General features: G+C 37.8%; 1 protein-coding gene across 1 annotated transcript in view; it reads left to right on the top strand.

The window, feature by feature from the left end:
- Pez (protein tyrosine phosphatase non-receptor pez) overlaps nt 1-18,236 on the top strand; it is a 297,962-nt gene extending 279,726 nt beyond the window's left edge. Inside the window, exon 23 of the mRNA XM_090370791.1 lies at nt 18,070-18,236. Within this exon, the coding sequence (XP_090226917.1) occupies nt 18,070-18,198 (129 nt within the window). The 3' untranslated portion in view covers nt 18,199-18,236. The remainder of the gene's footprint in view (nt 1-18,069) is intronic.
- Nucleotides 18,237-23,758: the final 5,522 nt, after the last annotated feature.

Here is a 23,758-nt window from a genome sequence, read left to right as displayed (position 1 = left end):
GTCACTATCATAAAACAATTTGCACTTTCCGTGTAATTGGTCTTTTCTGTTTGTGCATCTAATTATAAACGGGTAGTAAACTTTCTTTTTGCATTTGCAAAAATACCACAGAATTCCAGCTATACTACCGGTATAGCTGGAATTCTGTGAGGATTTACATTATTATGGTGAAATGTGTGTCCCATTCACTGAAATCTTTAGTCATATAAAAAAAAACATAAATAAATTGTAAGAATCTTCTTTTCTTTCCTTTTCCTATTTTTTTGCTTGTTACTCCGTATCTCACTTGTGTAATTTGTGCATGCCATGATCGTCGTTATTGGTTGCTTATTTTATTTATTTATTTATTATTATTTTTTTTTTTTGTTTTAAATTTTACAATCCTAAAAAAAAAAAAAAAAAAATTAGTTAAAAAAAATTACGTAAATCCGTAGTGCGTAAGTCGGGGACTTACTGTATCAAAAAATGTTCAGCAACCTATGTAAAAAATATGGCAATAGATAAAAAACGAAAAAACTTACCACACATAACTCGCATGTCTAATCCGATGCTTCAGGCGCCTCCGTAGCCAGGTGGGAAGGAGCAGCAGTGCGTAGCACACGCTTCTTGATTAGACCGGGGTTCGAGCCCGTCACCACCAAATATGGAGAATGCGGAAAGGTCATGGAATGACCACCGTATATCCCGGAGCAATATGGCCTTAGTTGCTAATGCTCCTAAAAACCAAATAACAACAATCCGATGCTTCCCTTTATTTTTTGCGATGTCGATTTTAAGTCTAATAGCTTCCCTTTATTTTTTACATGTTCCATATGGTTCGATCACGAACATTATATAGTTCATTAGAAATTTAACGGATGTACCCTTTTCGAAATTTCAAGTTTTTGTTTAACTGAAAGTACAACTCTTTTGCGTTTACCCATCATTTTCGCGATTTCTAAACAAAAAAATAAAAATAAAAATTACTATAAAAAAATTGACATCCCTGACATAAATAACAAAACAAAAAATTTGTCTTTTTGCGGTGCAGTGGAACACGACAATCAACGCGACGCACTAAACAAACTAAACATTTGGTTTTTTTTTTTTTTTTTTTTTTTTGGAATCTTAAAGTGTACCTGTTAATCCGATCCTGGTAAATCGAGAGTCTGCTGTATATGGTAGGACTAATGGCTCACAGAACGTAAGAAGTAGAGACAAGTAAAGCAGAACAATGAAGTAGAGGTCAGTAGATGGGCTTGGATAGTTTTGGGTTGCAAATCCCGTTCCTATAGTTAAAACCCTGAACAAATGTCTGGGAGTGTGTGTACATCATGTATTTAAGGTCAGTTGTGCGAGTAAGAATAATAACATGATCGATAGATAATGAAAATTAAAATTAAAACTAGTAAATATATACATGATTAATACATTCTGATTGGCCATTTGGTGGGTACAGGTTTTCTTAGTAGTGTATTATTTATACACTATTTACAAACTAGGTGTATATTGACTTTTGTCATCAATTATTGCTGATTATTGTCTGTATTGATGGCACATAGTTTTTTTATGTTTGACAATGTTAAGGGCTTTACAGAAGTGATAGCAGAGATATGCTGTAGGAAAAAGGTTGTTTATCAGTTTTTTATATAGCATCCTGATGTGTTGATGGTTATTTCCTTATTGCTGCAGATGGTTGCTATCCTGATGCTTTGCACTAGTATAACAAGTAAAGCAGAAAGATTGAAAGGGATACATTGGTATACACTCCTTTAGATATATTGGAATGCCACTGTGTGAGGTTGACTATTTTAAAATTAAATGCACCACGTTTGTTGTACAGGTTGTTGGTAGCTTTGCTGTTTATTACAGTAATTTCAATATCCAGGAAATTGGCTGTGGTATCATCAAACTAATGTTCAGTTTTAATTTTTTGTTAACGGCTATAAGTTTCTTTATAATAATATTGCACGAACTGGATATAGGTTTGTATGTGCTGCTGGAGTTAAGTTTAGTTCTCAAGGTGTGTGCATAAAATGCTTTGCAAATAAAAGCATAGTTGTTTGATGCTTTATCTACTGGTGTAATGATGAAGTTTTTTTGTATCTCTAGCAGTTTTTGTTTTAGTTTAGCTAGGTTATATTAGCTGACCTTATACTGGCTATATCTTTTTGAACTTTGTGATGTAAATTTATATATTAATAAAGTGAATGTATTGCTAATCCACATATGGTATGCCTCTATTGGTGTGTTATGTTTATGTGCTACGAGGGTTAACAGCTTTTAATTTTAAAACGGCTTAATATTAAAATAGGTCAACCTCATGTTGTGGCATTTCCAATATATCTAAAGGAGCGCATGCCAATGTTATACTAGCACAAAGCATCAGGATCGAAACCATCTGCAGCAATAATGAAATAACCATCAACAACATCAGGATGCTATAAAAAAAACTATAAACAAACTTTTTCCTACAGCATATCTCTGCTGCCGTTTCTGTAAAGCCCTTAACATCGTCAAACATAAAAAAACTGTACCATCAATATAGATAACATAATTAGCAAGAAAGCAAGCTTATGTAGAATCACCCAAAAAAAAAAAACCCTGCCATTTCACCCCTCCATTCGTTCCTAATGCCTGTCCAGCTCAACCTTAAATTTATATAGCCTACCAACTTCCACAACAAAAGATGGGAGTTTGTTTCACCAATCAACTACCCACTGGCTAAATGCAAATTTCCAGACATCTATTCTACAACTGTCTTTCCTCAATTTGAAACTGTGCCCTCTCAGGTTCTTAATCTGAGCAAGAGGAAAAATCCCATCAGCATTCGGCTTGCTCAACCCATTCAAGGCCTTATACACCTCAGTCAGATCACCTCACAGGTGCTTACTCTCCAGGCACTGCAATTTGAAGAACTTAAGCCTTTCTTGGTAAGAGCACCTCTTTGTTCCCCTCACCAATCTTGTTGTCCTTCTTTGTACTCGTTCTAGCAACACATCCTTCCTAAAATGAGGCCTCCAGACCTGTACACAGTACTCTAGGTGTGGCCTGACCATTGCCTTGTGTAACGGGATAACCACCTCCCTCTCCCTGCTGGAAAAATTCCTATATATCATAGACAAGACCCCATGACCTGCCCTGGAAGCCCATCTGCACTACTCAGCGAACTTCATATTTGACTGCACAATTGCCCCCCAGGTCTTTTTCACTTCCCACTTACCTGAGTGTAGTACCACACAGATGATACATTTCTCTTCGGTTATTGCTACCCATATACAGTACTTTGCATTTGTCAATGTTAAACTTCATTTGCTACTCTCAGCCCATCTTCTCAAATTTTCTAGATCCTGTTCCAGTAGCACACTGTCTTTACTGTTGCTAACAACCCTGCCAATCTTTGTATCATCTGCAAACTTTGACATTAAATCTGATATACCTTCATCAATATTATTGATAAATATACAAAACAACAATGGGCCCAACACCGAACTCTGGGGAACTCCACTAATAACATTTTTTCCATGAAGAGCAGTGTCCATTGATTATCACTCTCTGTCGTCTCCCACTCAACCATCCCTTTATCCATTGTAGCAACTTACCCTTAATGCCATAACTCTCTAATTTGTACAGCAGTCTTCCATGTGCAACAGTATCTCAAAGACTTTCTAAGATCCAAATATATGATATCAAAATTATTCTTTGCATCCAGTTCCTTTGTGACTACGTCATAGTATCCAATCAAATTGGTCAGACAAGACTTCCCCTTAACAAACCCATGCTGTGTCTGAGCTATAACTGAAGTCTTGTCTAGATGATCCTGCAGCGCTTCTTTAACCAGTGCCTCCATTAATTTCCCTGGAACAGAAGTTAAACTAACAGGTCTGTAATTACCTATGTCTCCCTTTGATCCTCCTCTGTGGATTGGGGTCACATTTGCACATCTCCAGTCCATGGATACCTCCCCTGAGTCCAAGGAAGCTCTCATAATTATGGCTAAGGGTTTGCTTAGTTCCTTTGCTGCCTCCTTTAATAAAATTGGATATATCCCATCCGCCCCAGGTGCCTTTTTTATGTTTAACTTCAACAATTTCTCCTCCGCTTTGCTCTCAGTTATTACAAAATCACTTAGTTCCCTGTTTGATAAACTTCTGGTACTCCCCTCATTGAATAACTCCTCATGTGAATGTAGATGCAAAATACTCATTCAATTTATCAGCTATCTGAGCATGATCATCAATATTCAACCCATCTATGTTAAGTGGTCCAATCTGATTGATCCCTTTCCTTCTAGAGTTTGCATAAGTAAAGAACTCTTTGCTGTTTTTCTTTGCATATTTTGCCAAAGATTTCTCATAATCTGCCTTTGCCTGCCTAATCTCCTTTGTGACTTGATTACAGACTAGTTTATATCTGCCATAGACTTCTGTGTCACCTGATACCTTATATGCAGCCCATACGTTTTTCTTCTCTGGCACGAGCCTCATTAATTCATCTGACATCCATTTAGGCCTAAACCTTGAACAGTATTTCTTAGTTGGAATGAAAAGCCTAGTAAGGCGCCTCCGTAGCCAGGTGGGAAGGAGAAGCAGTGTGTAGCACACGTTTCTTGATTAGACCGGGGTTCGAGCCCATCACCACCAAAAACGGAGGGTGCGAAAAAGTCAGGGAATGACCACCGCATATTCCTGGAGCAATATGGCCTTAGTTGCTAATGCTCCTAAAAAAAAAAAAAAAAAGAAGAAGAAAAAAAAGCCTAATAACCTCCAAAATTAAGTCTCTGAAGGCTTCCCATTTATAATTCAACATTGATAACATCATCAGTTGATCCCACTGAACAGAATTTAAATACTGTCTCACACCCCTTGCAGTCACCTTTATGAAAGCAAAAGCCCTTTCCTTTATCTGCCAATTCTTAATGCATGAATAATCATTGCTGATAATCAGATCCAGATTATTACTCCCTCTGGTTGCCTCTCGAACACGTTGTTTAGAAAACAGTCATCCAATAAACCCACAAAAGCCTTGCTAATGTGCAAGTGACCAAACCACAAGTTCCAGTCAATATCTGGAAAGTTAAAATCCCCCATTATAACACAATCTGATTTAGTAGCCCACTCTATTTCTCTGCACAATTGCTCATTATACTCATCAGATTCATTAAGGCTATAACACACCTATTCTTGTTTTTTCTTTCCCAGTAAACAGAGACTGAACATTGCATTGTCCTGAAACATCAATTGAATGCACTTCCTTAGATTTTGTGTTTCTAAACTAACAGCATAACCCCTCCTCCCTTCCTGTCCCGTCTATCCTTTCTATACATATTGTACTCCCCAAATTCCAATTCTGCACTGCTTATATCTGCATGACACCACGTCCGTGATATCCCAACAATATCTGCCTTGGATGTCTTGACTAGCACTTCAAGCTAATCAAATTTATTAACTATACTTCTAGCATTGATGTACATGCAAATATATATATGCACCTGTTTCTACTCTTATTTGCCTTAACACAGCCCATGTATTTACTTGTTCCCCTATGACTACCAGCAGTCCTGGAAATCTTCATTACCTTGCTTTCCAGGCTGCTGCTCATTCTAATAGAAACAGTGCAAGAATCACTTTTGTGTCTGCCTGCGGCCACTGTTAACCTTTTAGTCTGTGTATCCCCACAAGCTAGCAGTTTTCAAACCCACCTAACTAATTTGCTTTAACACAGCCCATGTATTTACTTGTTCCACTATGACTACCAGCAGTCCTGGAAATCTGTTCCACTATGACTACCAGCAGTCTGGAAAAGCAAGGTAATCTCCATTACCTTGCTTTTCAGGCTGCTGCTCATTCTAATAGAAACAGTACAAGAATCACTTTTGTGTCTGCCTGCGGCCACTGTTAACCTTTTAGTCTGTGTATCCCCCCAAGCTAGCAGTTTTCCAAACCACCTAACACTGCCTTGATAGCATCAGCAAATATTCTTGCACCCTTTCTATTTAAGTGTACCCCATCCCTGTAGAAGCAGTCTCTTGTCAACAAGCACAGACCAGGTGGAAAAAAAATTCTACCAATTGAGCCTTGCACAATCTCTCCAGGGCCGAATTTATTGACAAGGCTCTCATCATATACTCCCTCCTGTCGTATCAGGCAGAATTGCACACACTTTCACATTCAACTCTAACTCATGACTTTTTTTTCGACATTGACCTGTACTTGTTGGGTAAATCTGCAGATCTCTTACTCTTAATGTCATTAGTTTCAACGTGTACAACAGTATCACCTTTTGTGCCATATGATATACCTGCTCTACAGCATCATCAACTTTTGCCCCTAGCAGACATACCCTGGTCCTGTTCCACCTTCTTGCATAGTATATTCCCTGTCTCCTTGACAATAGTCACCAACAATAACTAGTTCCTTTGGGACCAGAACATTCTGCCTTGGAGGTTGCCTGATGCACAGGAGTGAACTCTGCCATTGAGCTGGGCAGCTGAGAGCTTGATGTGCCCCTCATATTAATTTCTTTGTGGGCATTTACTCTACACCTCAAGCACTCATAGATGCCCATTAGAATGCTGAGTCGGTGCCTAATTTCTTGACACTCTAGACACCTAACACACACAAAAGCATCCTCCTTGACTAGATCATGTCCTGTTTTAGAAAGGTCGGCAAACGTTTCACATTTTGCAAATTTTTTAAGACTGTGATGCATTGGAGAATCGCCCCCTTCGTTTCTTCCCAGAATCACAGCACTCTTGCTAGTCTGTGACACAGACTAGTTTGCTTCACAGCTCTAGTCTGTGCCATGATTTCTGTTTAAATATAATTTAATTAACAATGAAATTTAATAAGATTAATAATATTTTTCATTAATTGATAATACTATAATAAGCTAACAGATTCCTAATACAGCACTTCGTATTATGCTATCTAGTTTTACTTTATACCTTACGCTATCAGTTCGAGATGTATATATATGTTATGCTATTTCTTATCGACTACAATATTGTGGCTAGTTCAACAATATTAATGCCAACACCGGGAGTCGTAACTTCCAAAAATCTTCAAAAATACTCACACAGCTGACCTTAAATACATGATGTACACACTCCCAGACATTTGTTCAGGGGTCCTAACTATAGGAACGGGATATCCAAGCCCACCTACTGACCTCTACTTCATTATTCTGCTTTACTTGTCCCTACTTCTTACATCCTGTGAGCCATTAGTTTTACGAATGCAATATGTGAGATGATCTTCCTTTACCTAATCTATTTTTTTCCTTAACAAAGTTTAGCTGCTTTTCACTGTTAATTTGGAAGCTATTATATCTCTCAACTATTCTGGGCAGTGCACCATGTATTTAACAGCGGTCATCGTCACATATATTGTTTCAATTTATACATCCAGCTAGCTTACAGGCACCATACCATTGATTTTTTTTTTTTCCCCTCTCTCGGCATTATCTAACGCTAGGCACCGCTAGTGAACCTATACATAAATATACTTGCACACCTCTATCTTGGTCATTTTCAGTCTTACAAGGTAGCAGTAAGTTCCTTTCTTCTTGCCTATTCCTACATTTTGATATCATTACTTCAGTTTTTCAATTCTTTTTTGCTTGCTTCTGTATGGTCATCCATGATCTGTTTGCCTTACTAATAATAATTATAATTACATTTATTGGTACAATTTATCTGTAAAATTTCAAATTTCTTTCTTAACATGTGTCTACTGCACACATGTACCATAGCATACAGAGCATGTTGTAAACAGAAGCAAGAACATTGCTGTTTTTCTCATAATTTCGATGGATGACCTCTGACAAACACACTGAAATTGTGAAAAACACTGCAATGTAGCCTTATTTTGGTTGCTTTTTCATATCTTATTTTAATTTTCTGCCTGCTATATGTCTCTTTTTCATATCTTATTTTAATTTTCTGCCTGCTATCTGTCTCTTTTTCATATCTTACTTGGTCACTTCATCCTACCATATATCGCTACATTTCTTATCCATTTTGTCGAATTCACTTCTCATGTATACCGTAGATTCAAATGGATTAAACAAAAAATCTTTTTCACGCTTTCTTCATACCAAAAAAAAAATATTATATATATATATACAGGGTGATTCACTACCAGTACGACAAACTTGCAGGAGGTGTAGGGGGCACAAAGACGAATCGGAATCACGTAGCATTGCAGGGTCCAAAATGCCTTCGTCATGCGGTAGAGGACGTTGAATGGGAGGTCGCGTGAACAGCGATTCCGCTGGGAGTCAGCATTTGCGAACCGGTTCCTGAGGCAGTAGGATGGATGAGTATTCAAATGTTGAACTGGCCAACATGCGCCTCGCATATGGAGCTGCAGACTGTAACGACGCACCGCTCTGCGCTTGTACCAGGAACGTTTCCCACACAGGCGTGCTCCTCATCATACCATTTTCTCACGTGTGCACAGAAGGTTACGTGAGACTGGTTGTTTCACGAGAGGTACCATGAATCGAGAGCAAACGACAAGGACGCCAGACAATGAGGAGAATGTCCTACGTTTTGCAGAAGGCAATCAGAGTACGAGTACTCGAGCGATAGGCCAACGATTGGGTATTTCCCAGTCCACTGTATGGAGGATACTGTCAACAAACCAAATGAGTTCATACCATCTGCAACGCGTCCAATCATTGGACCCCGCGGATTATCCACCCTGGAGGACTTTTGCTACTTTATTTCTTCAGCAGAAATGGTTTGCAAATGCTGACTTCCAGCGGATCGCTGTTCATGCGACCTCCCGTTCAACGTCCTCTACCGTATGATGAAGGCATTTCGGACCTTGCAATGCTATGTGATTCCGATTCGTCTTTGTGCCCCCTACACCTCCTGCAAGTTTGTCGCACTGGTAGTGAATCACCCTGTATATATATATATATATATATATATATATATATATTTTTTTTTTTTTTTTTTTTTTGTATATTTTATATATTTTTTTCTTTAACATACCCAAACACATTTCTCCTTATATTTATTTATCTTTTTTATGCATTATAGCCTAAGTTGCTGATGCACCAACAAATCTAACAACATTTATTTTTTTTCTCTCATACTACATTTATATTTTATTTCAACAATGTCTCACTCCTTGTTGTCTTGCTTAGTAGCAAATTTAGCTACATTCGATTTTTGAATTTACAGATTTTTTTATATTGGAAAAGAAAAAAGCTGAAATATATACATTACTGCCACAGTCATGGCTAGCATGGTGGCCACAGTTGCCTGCCTTCTACACTTCTACATAGAAAAGGCCTGGGTAAAAATTCTGTCTAAGATTACAGGAATTTTCTAGCTATTTTTCAGTGTGGCAAAGTTTGTCAGTCCTGAGTGACTCGCACAACTTTTTTTCCCACAACTTAAATGAAACAAAAGAAAAAATTAGTCAAAAGACATAGTTTATCATCATTGTAGTTGCCATTATGCCAGTATAGATCAGTTCTTTTGGGCTGATTTGTACTTTCATACACTCCCTTCACATTTTAAAAGAAAGCATAAGATTTCCATTTTTCCATGTTGGCAAGTAGGGCATGCAGATCCAATTCCATTGCTGAGCCAGCCAGATTGCTTGATGGACTGCATACCATTAGCTTTCCATGAACTATTTTCTCCAAGCCATCTTGTTTCCCATTAGATCTGTGGTCTTTGTGGTCTCCCCTCCCCCGAAGTGCTTATATAACACTATCAATCCACCTTCTTATTTTTGGCTAAATAGATATTTAGAGCAATCTGTCATCTCCCATCTGCATACCCATACCATCTTAAGTTTGCTATGCCTAACCTTGATTTGATACTTGTTACCTTGAAATTTTTTTCCTTTTACCTAATTTGTTGCTTCCATTTGTTAGTTCCATTTATACAGCCAAAATTAGTTTCACAACTTTAAAAATTGGTAAATATATTCACTATAGCAGCAAAAATAGAAAGAATTTAGTCAGAGTTTTAATGCTTTTTTGTTATTGATTTCTCAAATGGCTACCTTTAGTGTTTCTGTAGTGTAAACAGAAATGTCAACAATACATTGGTGTAGAAATAGCACCATAAACTTTTTTTGGTGGAAGAAACAAAATGTACAATGCAAGCTAAATGAAAATTTTGTACATGGTTTGGCAAAGCTCTACAAAACAGATATTCAATCTATAATTGGCATAAGACTTTTGTAGTTACTGAATGTTTTATGTGCCATTGTAAAAAGACCTACAATAAGTAAGTAAAGGAGTTGAGGTGGAATTTCATCCATAATCCACAAAACATCAACATAATGGACCAGCATTGAACTTAGTGTACCCCTGCAAAATAGTGTGGAGAGTATTTTGTATGTAGTTATCACATTAGCAAGCACAAGCTTAACATTCTGTTCATTGAACTCATTACCAAGTTGGAAGAATGAACTCCTTTGGAGTTTCAATATACCTTAAAAGGTCACAATTACAATAAGATAGAGCAAGAACATCTTATCTTGTTGTCCATTCTACCAGACCTCTTTGCTAAGATGACAGAAGATGAAGAGCTGCTTATATGTCTCATGGTTAGTGATGAGTGCATGTTCCACATCGCAGGCAAAGTGAATACACAACACAAGAGTATGGGAAAGTGACAACTTCAACATGGTTTTGGAACACATTCAGAACAGCCGCAAAGTTAATGTTTTGTGCTGCAAGTTACAGAAAAATATATGGACCATTCTTCAAGGGGCAAATATCAAGGTATGCTGGAGAATTACCATCATCAGCAATTTTCAATCCACTGCAGGATGAAGGCCTCTCCAGCAACTTTCCAGTTCTGTTTTATGCAATGGCCATCCATTTACTACCCACAAACCTCATGAATTTCATCTATCCATCTACGCCATTGTCTTCCAGGTTTTCTTCTACCTCCTCTTGGGTACTATGTCATCTGCAAATCGTAAATGGTTTAAGTACTCTCCGTTCACATTGACTTCTTTCTGCGACCAGTCTAATCTTCTGAAAGCTTCCTCAAGGGCAGCAGTAAACAGCTTCTGAGATATTGTGTCTCCTTGTCGAACTCCTTTCTCGATTTTAAATTTCCTACTGTCTTTGTCTAGTCTAATAAAAGAAGTAGCGTTCTCATATATTTTCTTCAAAATCATAATATATGGGGTATCTATGCCTTGTCTTTCCAGTGCCCGAAACATTGCCTTATGCTGTATGGAGTCAAATGCCTTTTCATAATCCACAAATACCAGGCATAATGGTGTTTTATATTCATTTGCTTTCTCCATTAGCTGTGATATTACGTGAAGGTGATCCATAGTTGAGAATCCTGTCCTAAAGCCAGCTTGCCCTTTCAGTTGATTCTCATCAAGGATTCTTTCTAATCTGGTAATGACCCTTGTGTACAACTTGTATATGTGGGATAACAAGCTAATTGGTCTATGATTTCCAATTTCTGATTTATCTCCTTTCTTATGCAGCAAAACTATGATTGCATTATTCCACTGCTTGGGCGTCACACATTTTCTAATGCATTTTGTGAAGAGCCTTGCCAGTTTTTGTGTTATGTCTCTTCCTCCCAATTTTAACAACTTTACAGTAACTTCATCTTTCCCTGGGGCTTTCTGATTCTTCATTTTCTTCAAAGCCTGTTCTAGCTCATCAGGAAGAATATCGGGTATGTCGTATGTGTTGGTAATTTGCGATCCATCTTCCCCACTGCTGGCATCATTCCCTCACTCCTTGTATAATTCTCTATAGTAGTCTTCTGTTATTTGAATTATGCCTTCTCTGCCATTTATAAGTACACCATCGCTATTCTTCAGTTTCAGTATCATTTGTTTTTCTGTATTACTGTTCATGGCTGCTGATTTAAGTCCTTTGTTTTCCCTTAATGCTTGTTCTACTTTTCTTGTGTTAAATCTTATGTCCTCTCTGAGCCTCTTTCTAATGACTTTGCATTACTCAGTATACTCAATTTTCTCCTTATCAGTGTTTATCTTGCTCTTCATTTGTCGCCTTTGGTTTATTATGACAAGTGTTTCTTGACTAATTTCTTCTTCTTTGGATTTCTTTTTCCCTATAGGTTTCTTGGGCTTTATCACTTTCAGAAAGTTGTAATATTCCTCATTGATATCTTGGTCCCGAGCAGTCTGCAGAAGCTCAAACTTGTTCTTAAGTTCCAGTACGTACTGCTTTTTCTCCTCTTCTGTTATCTCAAAGACCTTTATATTATTTACTCGAGTTAGTTTTTTTCCTTTCCTACATCTATATCAAGTGTGCATCTTGCTATTCTGTGATCACTTCCAACATTTACCTTATTCAGGACAGTAGCATCATTCACGGTATAGTTTCTTCTCGGTATATCTGTTAGTGAGGATGAAGTCAATTTCATTAGTTGTTAATCCATTTGGACTCTTCTATGTCCACTTTCTGTTTACCCTTTTCTTGAAAAAAGTGTTCATTACTGACAATCCTTGAGATTCTGCAAATTCCACAAGTCTTTCATCTCTTTCATTTCTTTCACCAATTCCAAAATTTGCTATAGTTCCCCTTTCTGCGCTGTTTTTTTCCAACCTTAGCATTGAAGTCCCCTATAATAATAGTGTAGTGGGTTTTCTGCTCATCTAGAAGACTCTCAATTTCGGTGTACATTTCTTCAACCTCTTCATCATCATGGCTCGATGTTGGTGCATAAATCATTATAACCTTTAGCTTGTACCTCTTAGAAACCTTGAGTATTAGTCTTGACACCCTTGGTGATGTACTCTTGAATTCCAAAATGTTGTTTTTTATATCTTTATGTACCAGAAACCCAACTCCACCTTCCCTCCTTGCACTATTTCCATTTGTGTACAGCAGATTTCCACTTAATAATATAAGTGATTCATTTCTTCTTGTTTCAGCCAAACCGATGATATTCTAATTCACATTTTCTAATTCCTTTTCCAGCTTTAATATCCTGTCTTCACCGATGAGCGATCTTACGTTGTAACAGGCCAAGTTCAGTTTCCGTGCATGGCAGCCTGGTTGTACCCGGAGATTCTTAGCACCCTCTGCTTCCACTCTGATCCTCTCGCTGCTGTATGAGGGGAAGTGAAAGCTGCTGGGACTGAGGGCCATTTGTTTTGTTGTGCTGTCATATCTGGAGGGTTTGGTCTTTTCCTCTTCACGCTGACCAGGCGTCTTGAAGAGAACCACTCTATACGTTCGTTGCCACCTAAGTGACGTGACAGGGCTTGCCATCGAGAAGGTTTGCATGAGTGGATTTTAGGGAGGCAGGCCAACTGGACTTCTCCTAAATCTTCTGTAATAGAAAGATATTGGATCCATCAGTGTTTTAGACTGAGTGGCTGATAACACACAGAATACCTGTTCCCCTCTAAGCCCCCAGAGAATTATCAGATTATTGCAAATTGCTTGGGATGAACCTGTCAATTTTACAATCTTCCAACAAAATGGCACACTTCCTTCACATTTTAAAAGAAAGTGTGAGACAAGACAGTTATTCAGTTTCTACTTTTCCAGGTTGGTGGGTAGAGCATGCAGATCCAGTTCCATAGCTAAGCCAACCAGACTGCTCAGTGGACCTAATACCATTGTACTTCTTTTAGTAGGGTTACATTAAGGAGGCATACAAGTCCCCCCTTCCTTACCATAAAATATGAAAACCTTGAAGAGAAGAATCACTGCAGTGTGACTGACACAGTAATACTAGCCATATTACAATGCATCTGGCAGGAGGTTAATATCCATTGAGATGTACACTCAGTGATCACTAAATTATGACCACCCTATCCGTAATGGACTAGGCTGCATAGCTCGTGGTATTAAAAGCCAAACAGCTTCATATGCTAGAGCAGTGGTAAGTTATATCTGGTTGAGAAAGTTAAAGTGATAAAGTAGCTGTGGGACGTAGTCGAGATATCACAGAGTTTCTTTCCATCATCTATTGTGGGAGCTCGTATGTCAAGTGTTGCCATATTGGAAATGGCACATCTTGTCAGCTACTAATGGCCCACTGTGGTTAAGGTGTACCAAAAATTGGTGTCAAATGGGTTAAACCACCTCCTGCCAACAGAATGGTAAAGGATTATACAAAGTTGATGTTCGAGGTGAGTGAAAGGTGCAGCGCATTGTACAAGCTCACTGATGGCAGGTCATTGTGTGACAGTTAACATTGCAATGCAGTAAAGTGTTTTCATGTCTAACGGCACCAGGGGTTTCCTCCCATCTCTGCGTAATATGCATTGTTATGTGAAACAGAATACTGTTGAAGCCACAGATTTAAAAGTTTATGGACATTGTTAAGTGTACCATTGTGTACACTTAACAATTGTTGACCATGTACGGTTGTGTACCATTATTCATCTGGCCATTTAGCCGTTGGACCCCTATTGGGGCCCACACTTGGCTCCTTAGAGACAGACCAGGTACACCAGTATTTGTAAATACTCTGGCAGGTCCTGCCACCTAATTTCCTGAGATTTCAGTGGCTAAGGTGTATAATATATATATATATATATATACACAGTAGAACCTGGATAAGAAGTTTTCCAAGGGACTGAAGGTTTAGGACTTCTTAGAAGGGAAAATGGCCTAAGGGTATTAAATATTAACTACACAAATAAAAATGAAACAAAATACACATACATAAGTTAAAGATCATTTTTAAGTAGTATTTCAGAATTCTCTGGGAAACATTTTTGAACTGAGGATTTCTAATTGCTTAACATTCTGTTCATTAAACTCATTACCAAGTTGGAAGAATGAGCTCCTTTCGAATTTCAACATACCTTAAAAGGTCACAACTACAATAAGACAGAACAACAATCCACTAAGTAATTCAGAACTGTTCACAATCATCAAAATGTGACTCTTAGCTTGGTCTACATATCCGATTATGGATATCGATGAAAACAATTGCAATATGTCACTTCCATAATATCAAAATGTTTATACTAAAAAGGTCTTAGCACTGAAAACCTCAGACTACAAAAAATTCATTAATCAAACAAGTTAGTGCATAGTATCATTTTAGTTCATAGTAAATCTTCGAAGTAGGTGAAATGGCATAATTTCTGTTATATCTAATATTGTGAATGCCCACACAACAAGTTGCCCTGATATTGAACTAGCACTTTGACAATGGATTCTCGAATAGGCAATACAGGAATTTTGCTAGTAGGGAAAAGGATGTGATTATCCCTTTATATAAGCCAATAGTCATGGCATGCCTTGAGTACTGTGTACAGGCCTGGAGGCATCATTTTAGGAAGGATGTAGAATTGCTTGGGCGAGTACAGAGGACAACAAGATTGGTGAGGGGGACAAGTAGATGCAGAATAGATGTGCAGCAAAAGACTTCAGCCATTTGGTTGTTTTTTGCAGGAACAAATTTCCATCTGTTGTTGTGGAAGTGGATAGCTGGAATAAATTCTAGAAAGAACTAGACATACTATTGAAGGGAGAGAGTAAATGAAATGGGAAAGTGGGCTTGTTTTTTTTTTTTTTTTTTTTTTGGATGATGATGCTTTATAAGCTTGCTTTCTTGCATCATTTGTTTATACTAATGCTAGTTTATATACTATAACAAGATAAATGTGAGAAAGTCAGCCATGAGTTGGAACTTTTTAATTTCAGTAAGTACAATTTTCTGCAATTTGCTTTCAGCTTTGGTTGGAAATTTGGTCCTTGAGGCTGTCACAAACATTCTATCAGGTGTGCAAGTTGGGTTTGCTATCTGGGAGTTTAAAACGCTAATGGAACTGATATTCAAGTGAACTCAAGTCAAGCAGACCTAATTTTGGTGAAGTCCGGTTGGTCTGTGACAGTGGTTTTCGCCTGGCCTCCATGTGACCTTTATCATCACCGGCCATGGATCCTTCCAACAAAAACTGACCGCCATGGGAATCGAGAATGACCCACGTTGCCACTACGGCGAAGAGGAGTCCTGGGGGCACCTCATGTATGAGTGCCCCAGCTACGACAACATTAGGCTTAAATTCCTCACCACAATACAGAGAAACCCTCGCAATCAAGAATCCACTCTGCTACTCGAGGAAGATACCTATAAGGCATTAACCACCTACGCACAAGAAACATTTGCACTTAGGCGAGCTAAGATTGCAGAACTCAGAGCCCAACAACTAAACCGGACCGGCATGGGATAACTCTCCATTCCCCCGGAAAAACGCAGACATAATTATGCAAACCCTAATAGGGTAGGATCCACTGCAGGCACCATCCAAGGTGCGGGATGCTGGCACTCCTCGGAGTGCAGGATTTAAAAGTCATCGCAAACCCGAAATGGGTAGGATATACTGCTGGCACCGATCTAGGTGCGGGATTGCTGGCACTGACCTCAGTGCGGGATCTACAGGCACTATGCCATTGACAATTACACAGGGGCACCTGTCCCCTGTGACTTTTAAACCCACACTCTTTCCTATACTTCGCCTAAATTAGGGTGGATTTATTCTCCCCTGTCAACCCACCCAAATTCATTCTCCCTCAAATCCTCTCTTTTCTATGCTCCTCTCTCTCTCTCTCTCTCTCTCTCTCTCCCCCCCCCTTTTTTTTTTAATCTGTTACTTTATTTTACTTAATTTTTTAATTAATTTATTTTTTATTTATTTTTTTAATTTATTTTTTTATTTTATTATTATTTTTATTTTTTATTTATTTTTTTTAATTTAATTTTTTATTTTTTATTTATTTTTTTTAATTTAATTTTTTATTTTATTATTATTTTTATTTTTTATTTCTTTTTATTTATTTATTTATATTACTTTTTATTTTTATTTATTTTATTTTATTTTTATTTTATTTATTTATTATTATTTTTTTTATTTTTATTTTTATTTTTTTATTTTTTATTTTTGGCTCCGTCAGGAAGCTCAGGCAACCCTGGCGGAGGCCAGCCAGAGTATAATGGGCAGCCTGGCTCACCTCCCAGTGGTGGTGGCGGGCAACGTGGGGTTCCCTTAGGGGCCTTGCGGCTAAGCAGCCAGAGACAGAACAACAGAACACAGCACAACTCTGTCACAAACCAGACACCACACTTTTTCTGGCTTTTACAGAGATTCTGTAAATTCTTCACAAAGTACCATGGCGCAGATGTGGGAAACCACCGGTGGCGCCTTCCACAAAACACTATGCCACTATGGTCTGTGACAGTGAAATCCTCTGCGTGCACTTTCACAATGATGGTGGGACTTGTTAGTGACCCTGGGTATATTCCCAATGTGACATTGCTGAAATAAGACACCTAGTACACTGTAGGTGACTACCCAGGTGCAAACCAATGTAAGCAGGGTGTAAGGTGTGGCATCGACACCATACAGAGGAATGCTGCCCCTCTGTACCAGGCAATACTAGGTAGGACATGACTCTCATCAACCAGGTATTGCACTGGTTGATGAGAGTCATACTACCTAGCATTGCCTGGTTGATGAGAGTTATGTCGAGACTTGAAGTGGTGGAACCCATGTTTAAAGTCCAGAGCAAAACTTCAGCAGCCCCTTCCCATCTTTTCCATTACAGAGTATGGTGAATGATGTCTTTTGAGGTTATAGTGAATATCATGGCGAGATCCGATCTTTTTTATAATTCGAGGGTACAGATCTAAAACAGTGTTCGCAGGCCAGCGGCTACATATAAGCTAACTTACCTGTTTCAGTTCCATAATGAATATTGACAATTGAGACCAGTTGCAATTCTTGAAACTTAAGAGAATTTCTGTAAGCAGGTCAAGGTATTCTTTGACCTGCTTAAAGAAATTTCACTAGCTTACAGAATTTCACTAGCTATTCCTTAATGCATTCATACTACAGTTCCATCCCCTTTCATCAACAGACTGTTTGGCTAAGAAATGCACTGCTCATGTAAGTAGTCAATTCTGCAAATTGCTTATATTTCATCCATAATTACTCTTATGTATAGTGCTCGATTTTGAAAAATTGCATAGGCAATTGTAAAAGGTTTAGTAGACCAATAAATTTTTAAAGGTTTAAAGATTGTTATAGTTATAATGGAAATTGAGTGCTATTAAAATATTTATATTACCGTGAATATTTTTTCTTATAGCCGATTGACATGCCCAAAGTTTTGACACAGTTGCGACTGCAGCGTATGCTAACTGTACAGACTTTAGCTCAGTACAAGTTTGTCTACAGCGTACTTATTCAATACCTCAGGAGCTCTCGTCTCATTTAACAGTATGCCTGTCAACCATTTGTTTGCTGAAATAGTAAAGTTTTTTTTAAAAATGACTCATGCTTATTGGGCAGTTTTGTCTGACAATAAACTATCCTTTGAATTACATTGTGATGTTTATTGTGCTCATGCTCACTAACTTTTTTGTAGTAATTTAAAAATTTTATATAGTATGGAGGTGTTTAAATAAGTCAGATATTTAGTAATGTGTTGTTAACAAGTGATAGATGTACATAATGTGAAGTCAGTGTAAAATTCATGTTAGTCTTCCATCATAAATGAAAGGTTCCTTTAAGCTATATATAATATGAGCAGCAAAGCACATTTTTCTATTTTGATCAGGTGCATTATTTCCATGCCTTTGATAGCCATAAGTCGTTAGCTGTAAGATTTTTCATGTGTAGTTACTTTATTTTCATACACAGAAGTGTCTTTAAATAAATTGGTTAGTGAGATTTTTTTAATATATATATATATATATATATATCTATATATATATATTGTACATGCAGCTGTAACCTAGTAAATGGTTTCAGTGTACAATTTATTGCCAAATTGGTTGTGTGTCTTCTTTCAAAAGACTGTTGTAAATGTAATCTTTCACTATTTCTGTTGTTATTTTTATTATTATTGTTTTTTTTTTTTTTTTTTTTCTTTTTTTAAACGAGGGATTTGGTGCTATGTTGTGATAAAAAAATAACATTCGAAACAACATACCTCATTTTTTCCCTCTCATTATGACATATGGTGATTGTTATGACACTGAAATATGTAGTGTTTGTACGTATGAGTAAATATTTAAAAAAAAAAAATTAAGTAATTATTGCTATGTATTATTATCCAGGTCACATTTCATTGTATGATACTGTCATGGCTAGAATCATACCATTTCAAACAATTTCTTTTTTTTATATATGATTATAAAGTTATGCTTATGGTAAAATTTTAATAAGTATTGAAAAATATTATTCCACTCATAATAGTAATGAAAATACAAGATTTTTATGATATTTTTATTTTATTTTATTTGATTTTATGTACTTAATTTTATCTGTACAAAGAAAGGACTGAAATGAGTGATTTCTTATACTGTAGTTAGAAATGACATTATATGAAAAAAAAAAAAAAAAAATGTGTAGGCATCCTGAAATTGTGCTGTAATTTTTTATAAAAAAAAGTAAATTAAAAAGGTTGTATTTATTATGTTGTATGGCATATTTACATGAAAAATCAAATTACCTTTATGAAAAATATCATCATTATTCCATTCATTTATTCCATAACTTTATAATTCATTAATAACTTTACCACCATTTTTCACTAATTAAAAATGCTTTAAATTTTTAAGATTGTTGTAAAACATGTAAAACCAGGAATAATAACAAAACTCTGAATACTTATAAGAACCTTCTTATGCAATTCTCATACAAGTGAGCTATTGATTTAGTATATCTGTTGATTTAGAAATTGTGTAAAAAATTCTAGAATCCATTTCAACTCTTAAAATATTTCCAAAAATTTTTTATCCATAAGGCATGTCTTGTTTTGAATAGTTGTAGTGGATTTTTAAAAATGGTTATGGAGTGTTGCTGGATAAAAAATAGATAAGAATAAGCAAGCCTGCACTTTTCCCTCTATGGATGAGCATTTTAATGTATGGCACAAGGAAACCCCAGGCTTTTGCTGCACACAATATAAAATTTAAAAAAATAAATAAAAAAAATAATAAAATCCTTCTTAACATACTTCATCATGTGCTGATCCTTCTGAACTTTAAATTTTCCTAAACTTTCATCTTCAGTTACCATATTCAGATAACTTATTATGGCGCCTCCATAGCCAGGTGGGAAGGAGCAGCAGTGCGTAGCACACGTTTCTTGATTAGACCAGGGTTCGAGCCTGTGACCACCAAATACGGAGGATGCAGAAAGGTCAGGGAATGACCACCACATATCCCCGGAGCAATATGGCCTTAGTTGCTAATGCTCCTAAAAACCAAATAACTTATTACAACTCATTGACTAAAAGAAAATTTCCTACAATTCTGTCTGTACTGCTTCCCTCATAATTTCAGTCTGTCTTCTAGTTCTAAAATCATTTATAATCTTGAAAATTTCACCATGTTTAATTTTTATTTACCCTCTCAGAACTTTTTTTAGACCTCATTGAGATCCCCCTTTAAGGTTTAAGGTTTATAGTTACCAAGTTCTGTAGCCCACATATTCAAAGTTTTTCAAATGCATCATCCATCTTTGGACCTTTACAAGAAGCTCAATGCTTTTTAGTTAAGTGTGGCCCTGTACTTAGAGACAGTACAGGCTGACCTCAATTAACGCGATTAATTCATCCTGCGAGCGCATCACGCAAAACGGAAATGCATTAATCGAATATAATAATCAATAGGAAAAATTATAATTGGTCCTTGACCTTCAGGAATGTCCATAAAAAATTTTAAAAATACCTTTTAAATAACTTTAACTGTATGCCATGTAAAAGATAATAAAAATAATTATGGAATTAAATGTTTATTGCATAAAACAGCAATACTCAACATCTGTCAGACACCGTGCAAACTACTAGCTCGATATAGTTCACAGTTTCAACATTTCTTATTAAGTTGTTTGGACCTAACTACTTAATAAACGGAACTGTTACGTAGTAGTAGTAGTGGCATGTGATGCAAGAAAGCAAGTGTATGAGCTTATGCAGTATCAGCCAAAAAAAAAAAAAAAAACCCACCATTCCCTCCAAATGCCTGTCCAGTTCCTCCTTAAATTTATTCAACCTATCAATTTCCACAACGACAGATGGAAGTTTGTTCCAGCAATTAACCACCCGCTGGCTAAAGGCAGATTTCCGCACACCTATTCTACATCTGTGTTTTCTTAATTTGAATTTATGTCCCCTTAGGTTCGTAATCTGAACAAGTGGAAGGATCCCATCAGAATTTAGCGTGCTCAACCCATTCAAGGCCTTACACCTCAATCAGATCACCGTGCAGGTGCTAGTCTCCAGCCACTGCAATTTGCAGAACTTTAGCCTCTCTTGGTAAGAGGATCCCTTCATTCCCCTCACTAATCTCGTTACTCTTCTCTGTACGCACTGAAGCAAATCGACATCCTTCCTAAAACGAGGCCTCCAGACCTGTACGCAGTACTCAAGGCATGGCCTGACCATTGCCTTATACAGAGGGACAATCACCTCCTTTTCCCTGCTAGCAAAATTCCTATATATCATTGACAAAACCCCATGACTGTCTGCATTGCTCAGAAAACTTCATATCTGACTGCACAATTACTCCCAGGTCTTTTTCATTTTCTACCACTTTAAGTGTAGTACCATACAGTTGGTACTTTTCTCTCGGGTTATTTCTACCCAGGTATTTCTTTTGGTCTAGGTGCACCATGAAAAATTACCGAGACACTAAGCGCAGCATGAACCGAGAAAGTTTGGGAACCTCTGACATAAAATACACAATAAAGAAACAATTTGTTATGGAAATATTTGAACAGTGTTGCCTTTTTCTTTCGTCAATCAATTTCCGATAGCCGACAACAATCTTCTCTGGGCCCTGGTGAAATAAATATCGCAGAGAACCTCAAACCTTTTGTTTGAGGTTCTCTACGATACGAAAGATTTTATCTAATTCTTTTACCGTTATCTCCTTCACAGTCTGGCTCATTTAAAAATTAGAATTTTTAAATGCAAGTCTGCATTGACTTTATTAGTGGGAGACAAACAAGTAACACGTCTTCTTCCAATGGTTGATGAAACACATTGAGGCGGACAGCAGGCAAACGTTTGTTTTTATTGCCATCCGACGCACGGTAAGCTTAACGCGTGATTCAAATCTTTTTCAACTATCACATAAAAAAAAAAAGATCACTTTAACTGGAAATTTGCATCGTATAAGTTGAAAAGTGTTATAATTTTTTCAAAAAGCGGTAACTGAAAAACACATTAAGCGAACTCACGTTATGTGAGGCCTGGCTGTACTACAAGAGGAACCTCACCATTGCTTTATATAAGTGTAAAGTGTGTTTGGGGTCTGATGACACCAGGAGTTTCCCCCATCTCAGCATAGTCTACATTGTCATGTGTTACTGTACGCTGTAAAGGCCAGAAATTTAAAAGTGTATGGATATTGTTGGGTGTAGTGTCGTGTCGTGTATCGTTGTTCATCTGGCCATTTAGCTGCTAGACCCTGCTGAGGCCCAACGTTGCCCACACTAAGCCCCATGGAGGCAGACCAGGTACAGCAGTATTTTTAGATAAGTATTCTGGCAGGTCCTGCCACCTAATTTCCTGATATTTCAGTGGCTAGGACTTAGGTTAAAAAAAAAACACGATTTACAGGGTGAGACACTAATGAAATTAGAAGCCGAAATGATACATGGTTGGAACATTGAATTTGGAATTTAAGTTTTGGATTGTGTGGGGTGTGTGCTGTGATGTATTAAGTGGGGGGACTGAAGGCTGGAGGGATAAGACAGAAGTATGGGGTCAATAGGGAAAGCGACCCCAGGTATGTCTGGGGCATGCTTATGCTCCACTGGGAGGAGACAGGAAAGCCATCACCTCCCCCCCCCCCTGCCTGGGGACAGGGAATTAAAAGGAGGGAGGTGGGTTAGCGCACTCAACTCAGATCAACAAAATGCTGCCAGGCAGCAGTGTTGCCTTTTGTCAGGTGGTTCCTGCTCTGACCCAGCTGGGTTCAGACTAGTGATGTGGTCATTCATGGGACATGTCCCATCCAGTTATGGACATGTCCCATGAATAGCCAGTTTTGGTCTAATCTTGTTTGGTGAGTCACTCTGGTCACTTTCAGTTCAGTCAGAATAAGGTGTCATTTTGGGTTTGTCATTCATGGGATAATGATCCCGTCCGAGCATATGTGTTTCTCTCTGTGGGATGCCTGTGACTGGCAGTGGCCCCAGCTGTCAACTTGTAGGTATGGCATGTTGTCCTTGGTCTGATATCCATTTGGTCCGGGTAGAGGTACCATAGTTGCATTTCGTGGGATCATGATCCCATCCATATGTCTCTTGACTTTCTGCCTTTAGGGCACTTTGTTCTGGTGGTCAAGGTAGTATCGTCTTGTGTCCTTGCTTTATTCAGGATTGAGAAGTAAACTCTAGGGTTATTGCGGTAGTGATTCTCCTCCATCAGCATGAGGTGCTCCTGGTCTTTTTGTGTTAAAATGAATTCTCATGATGAGGTGGCAGCAAAGGTCTTCGAATGATGCAGGCAGTCATGCATCAGATGTTTCCAGGTTTGTTCCTTGCCACAGTAGCATGGTGGTGATTCTACAATACTGAAGGCAGACAGTTTCACATTGATTGAACCATGCCATGTGAGCAGAAACATAGTGAAGAGGCCCGGTGAGAACCAGGGTGGTTGCCTTGAGTAAAATTGCAGGATGTCTGGTGTGAATTTCCGGGTTACGGCGCTCTTGGTCGAGTCCATCCATCTAGATTGCCAGATTTGTCCGAGGGCTGTGAGTCGTTTCTTCTCCATTCCAGTGTTGCTGGTTGGGTTGGTGGTGAAGCCAATGCAGGTC

The sequence above is a fragment of the Mastigoproctus giganteus genome, chromosome 3 (assembly GCF_048544385.1).
Source record: "Mastigoproctus giganteus isolate SK-2022 chromosome 3, ASM4854438v1, whole genome shotgun sequence".
Lineage (NCBI taxonomy): Eukaryota > Metazoa > Arthropoda > Arachnida > Uropygi > Thelyphonidae > Mastigoproctus > Mastigoproctus giganteus.
Note: the sequence above shows the minus strand (reverse complement) of the source record. Positions and strands in the feature narration are given on the sequence as shown.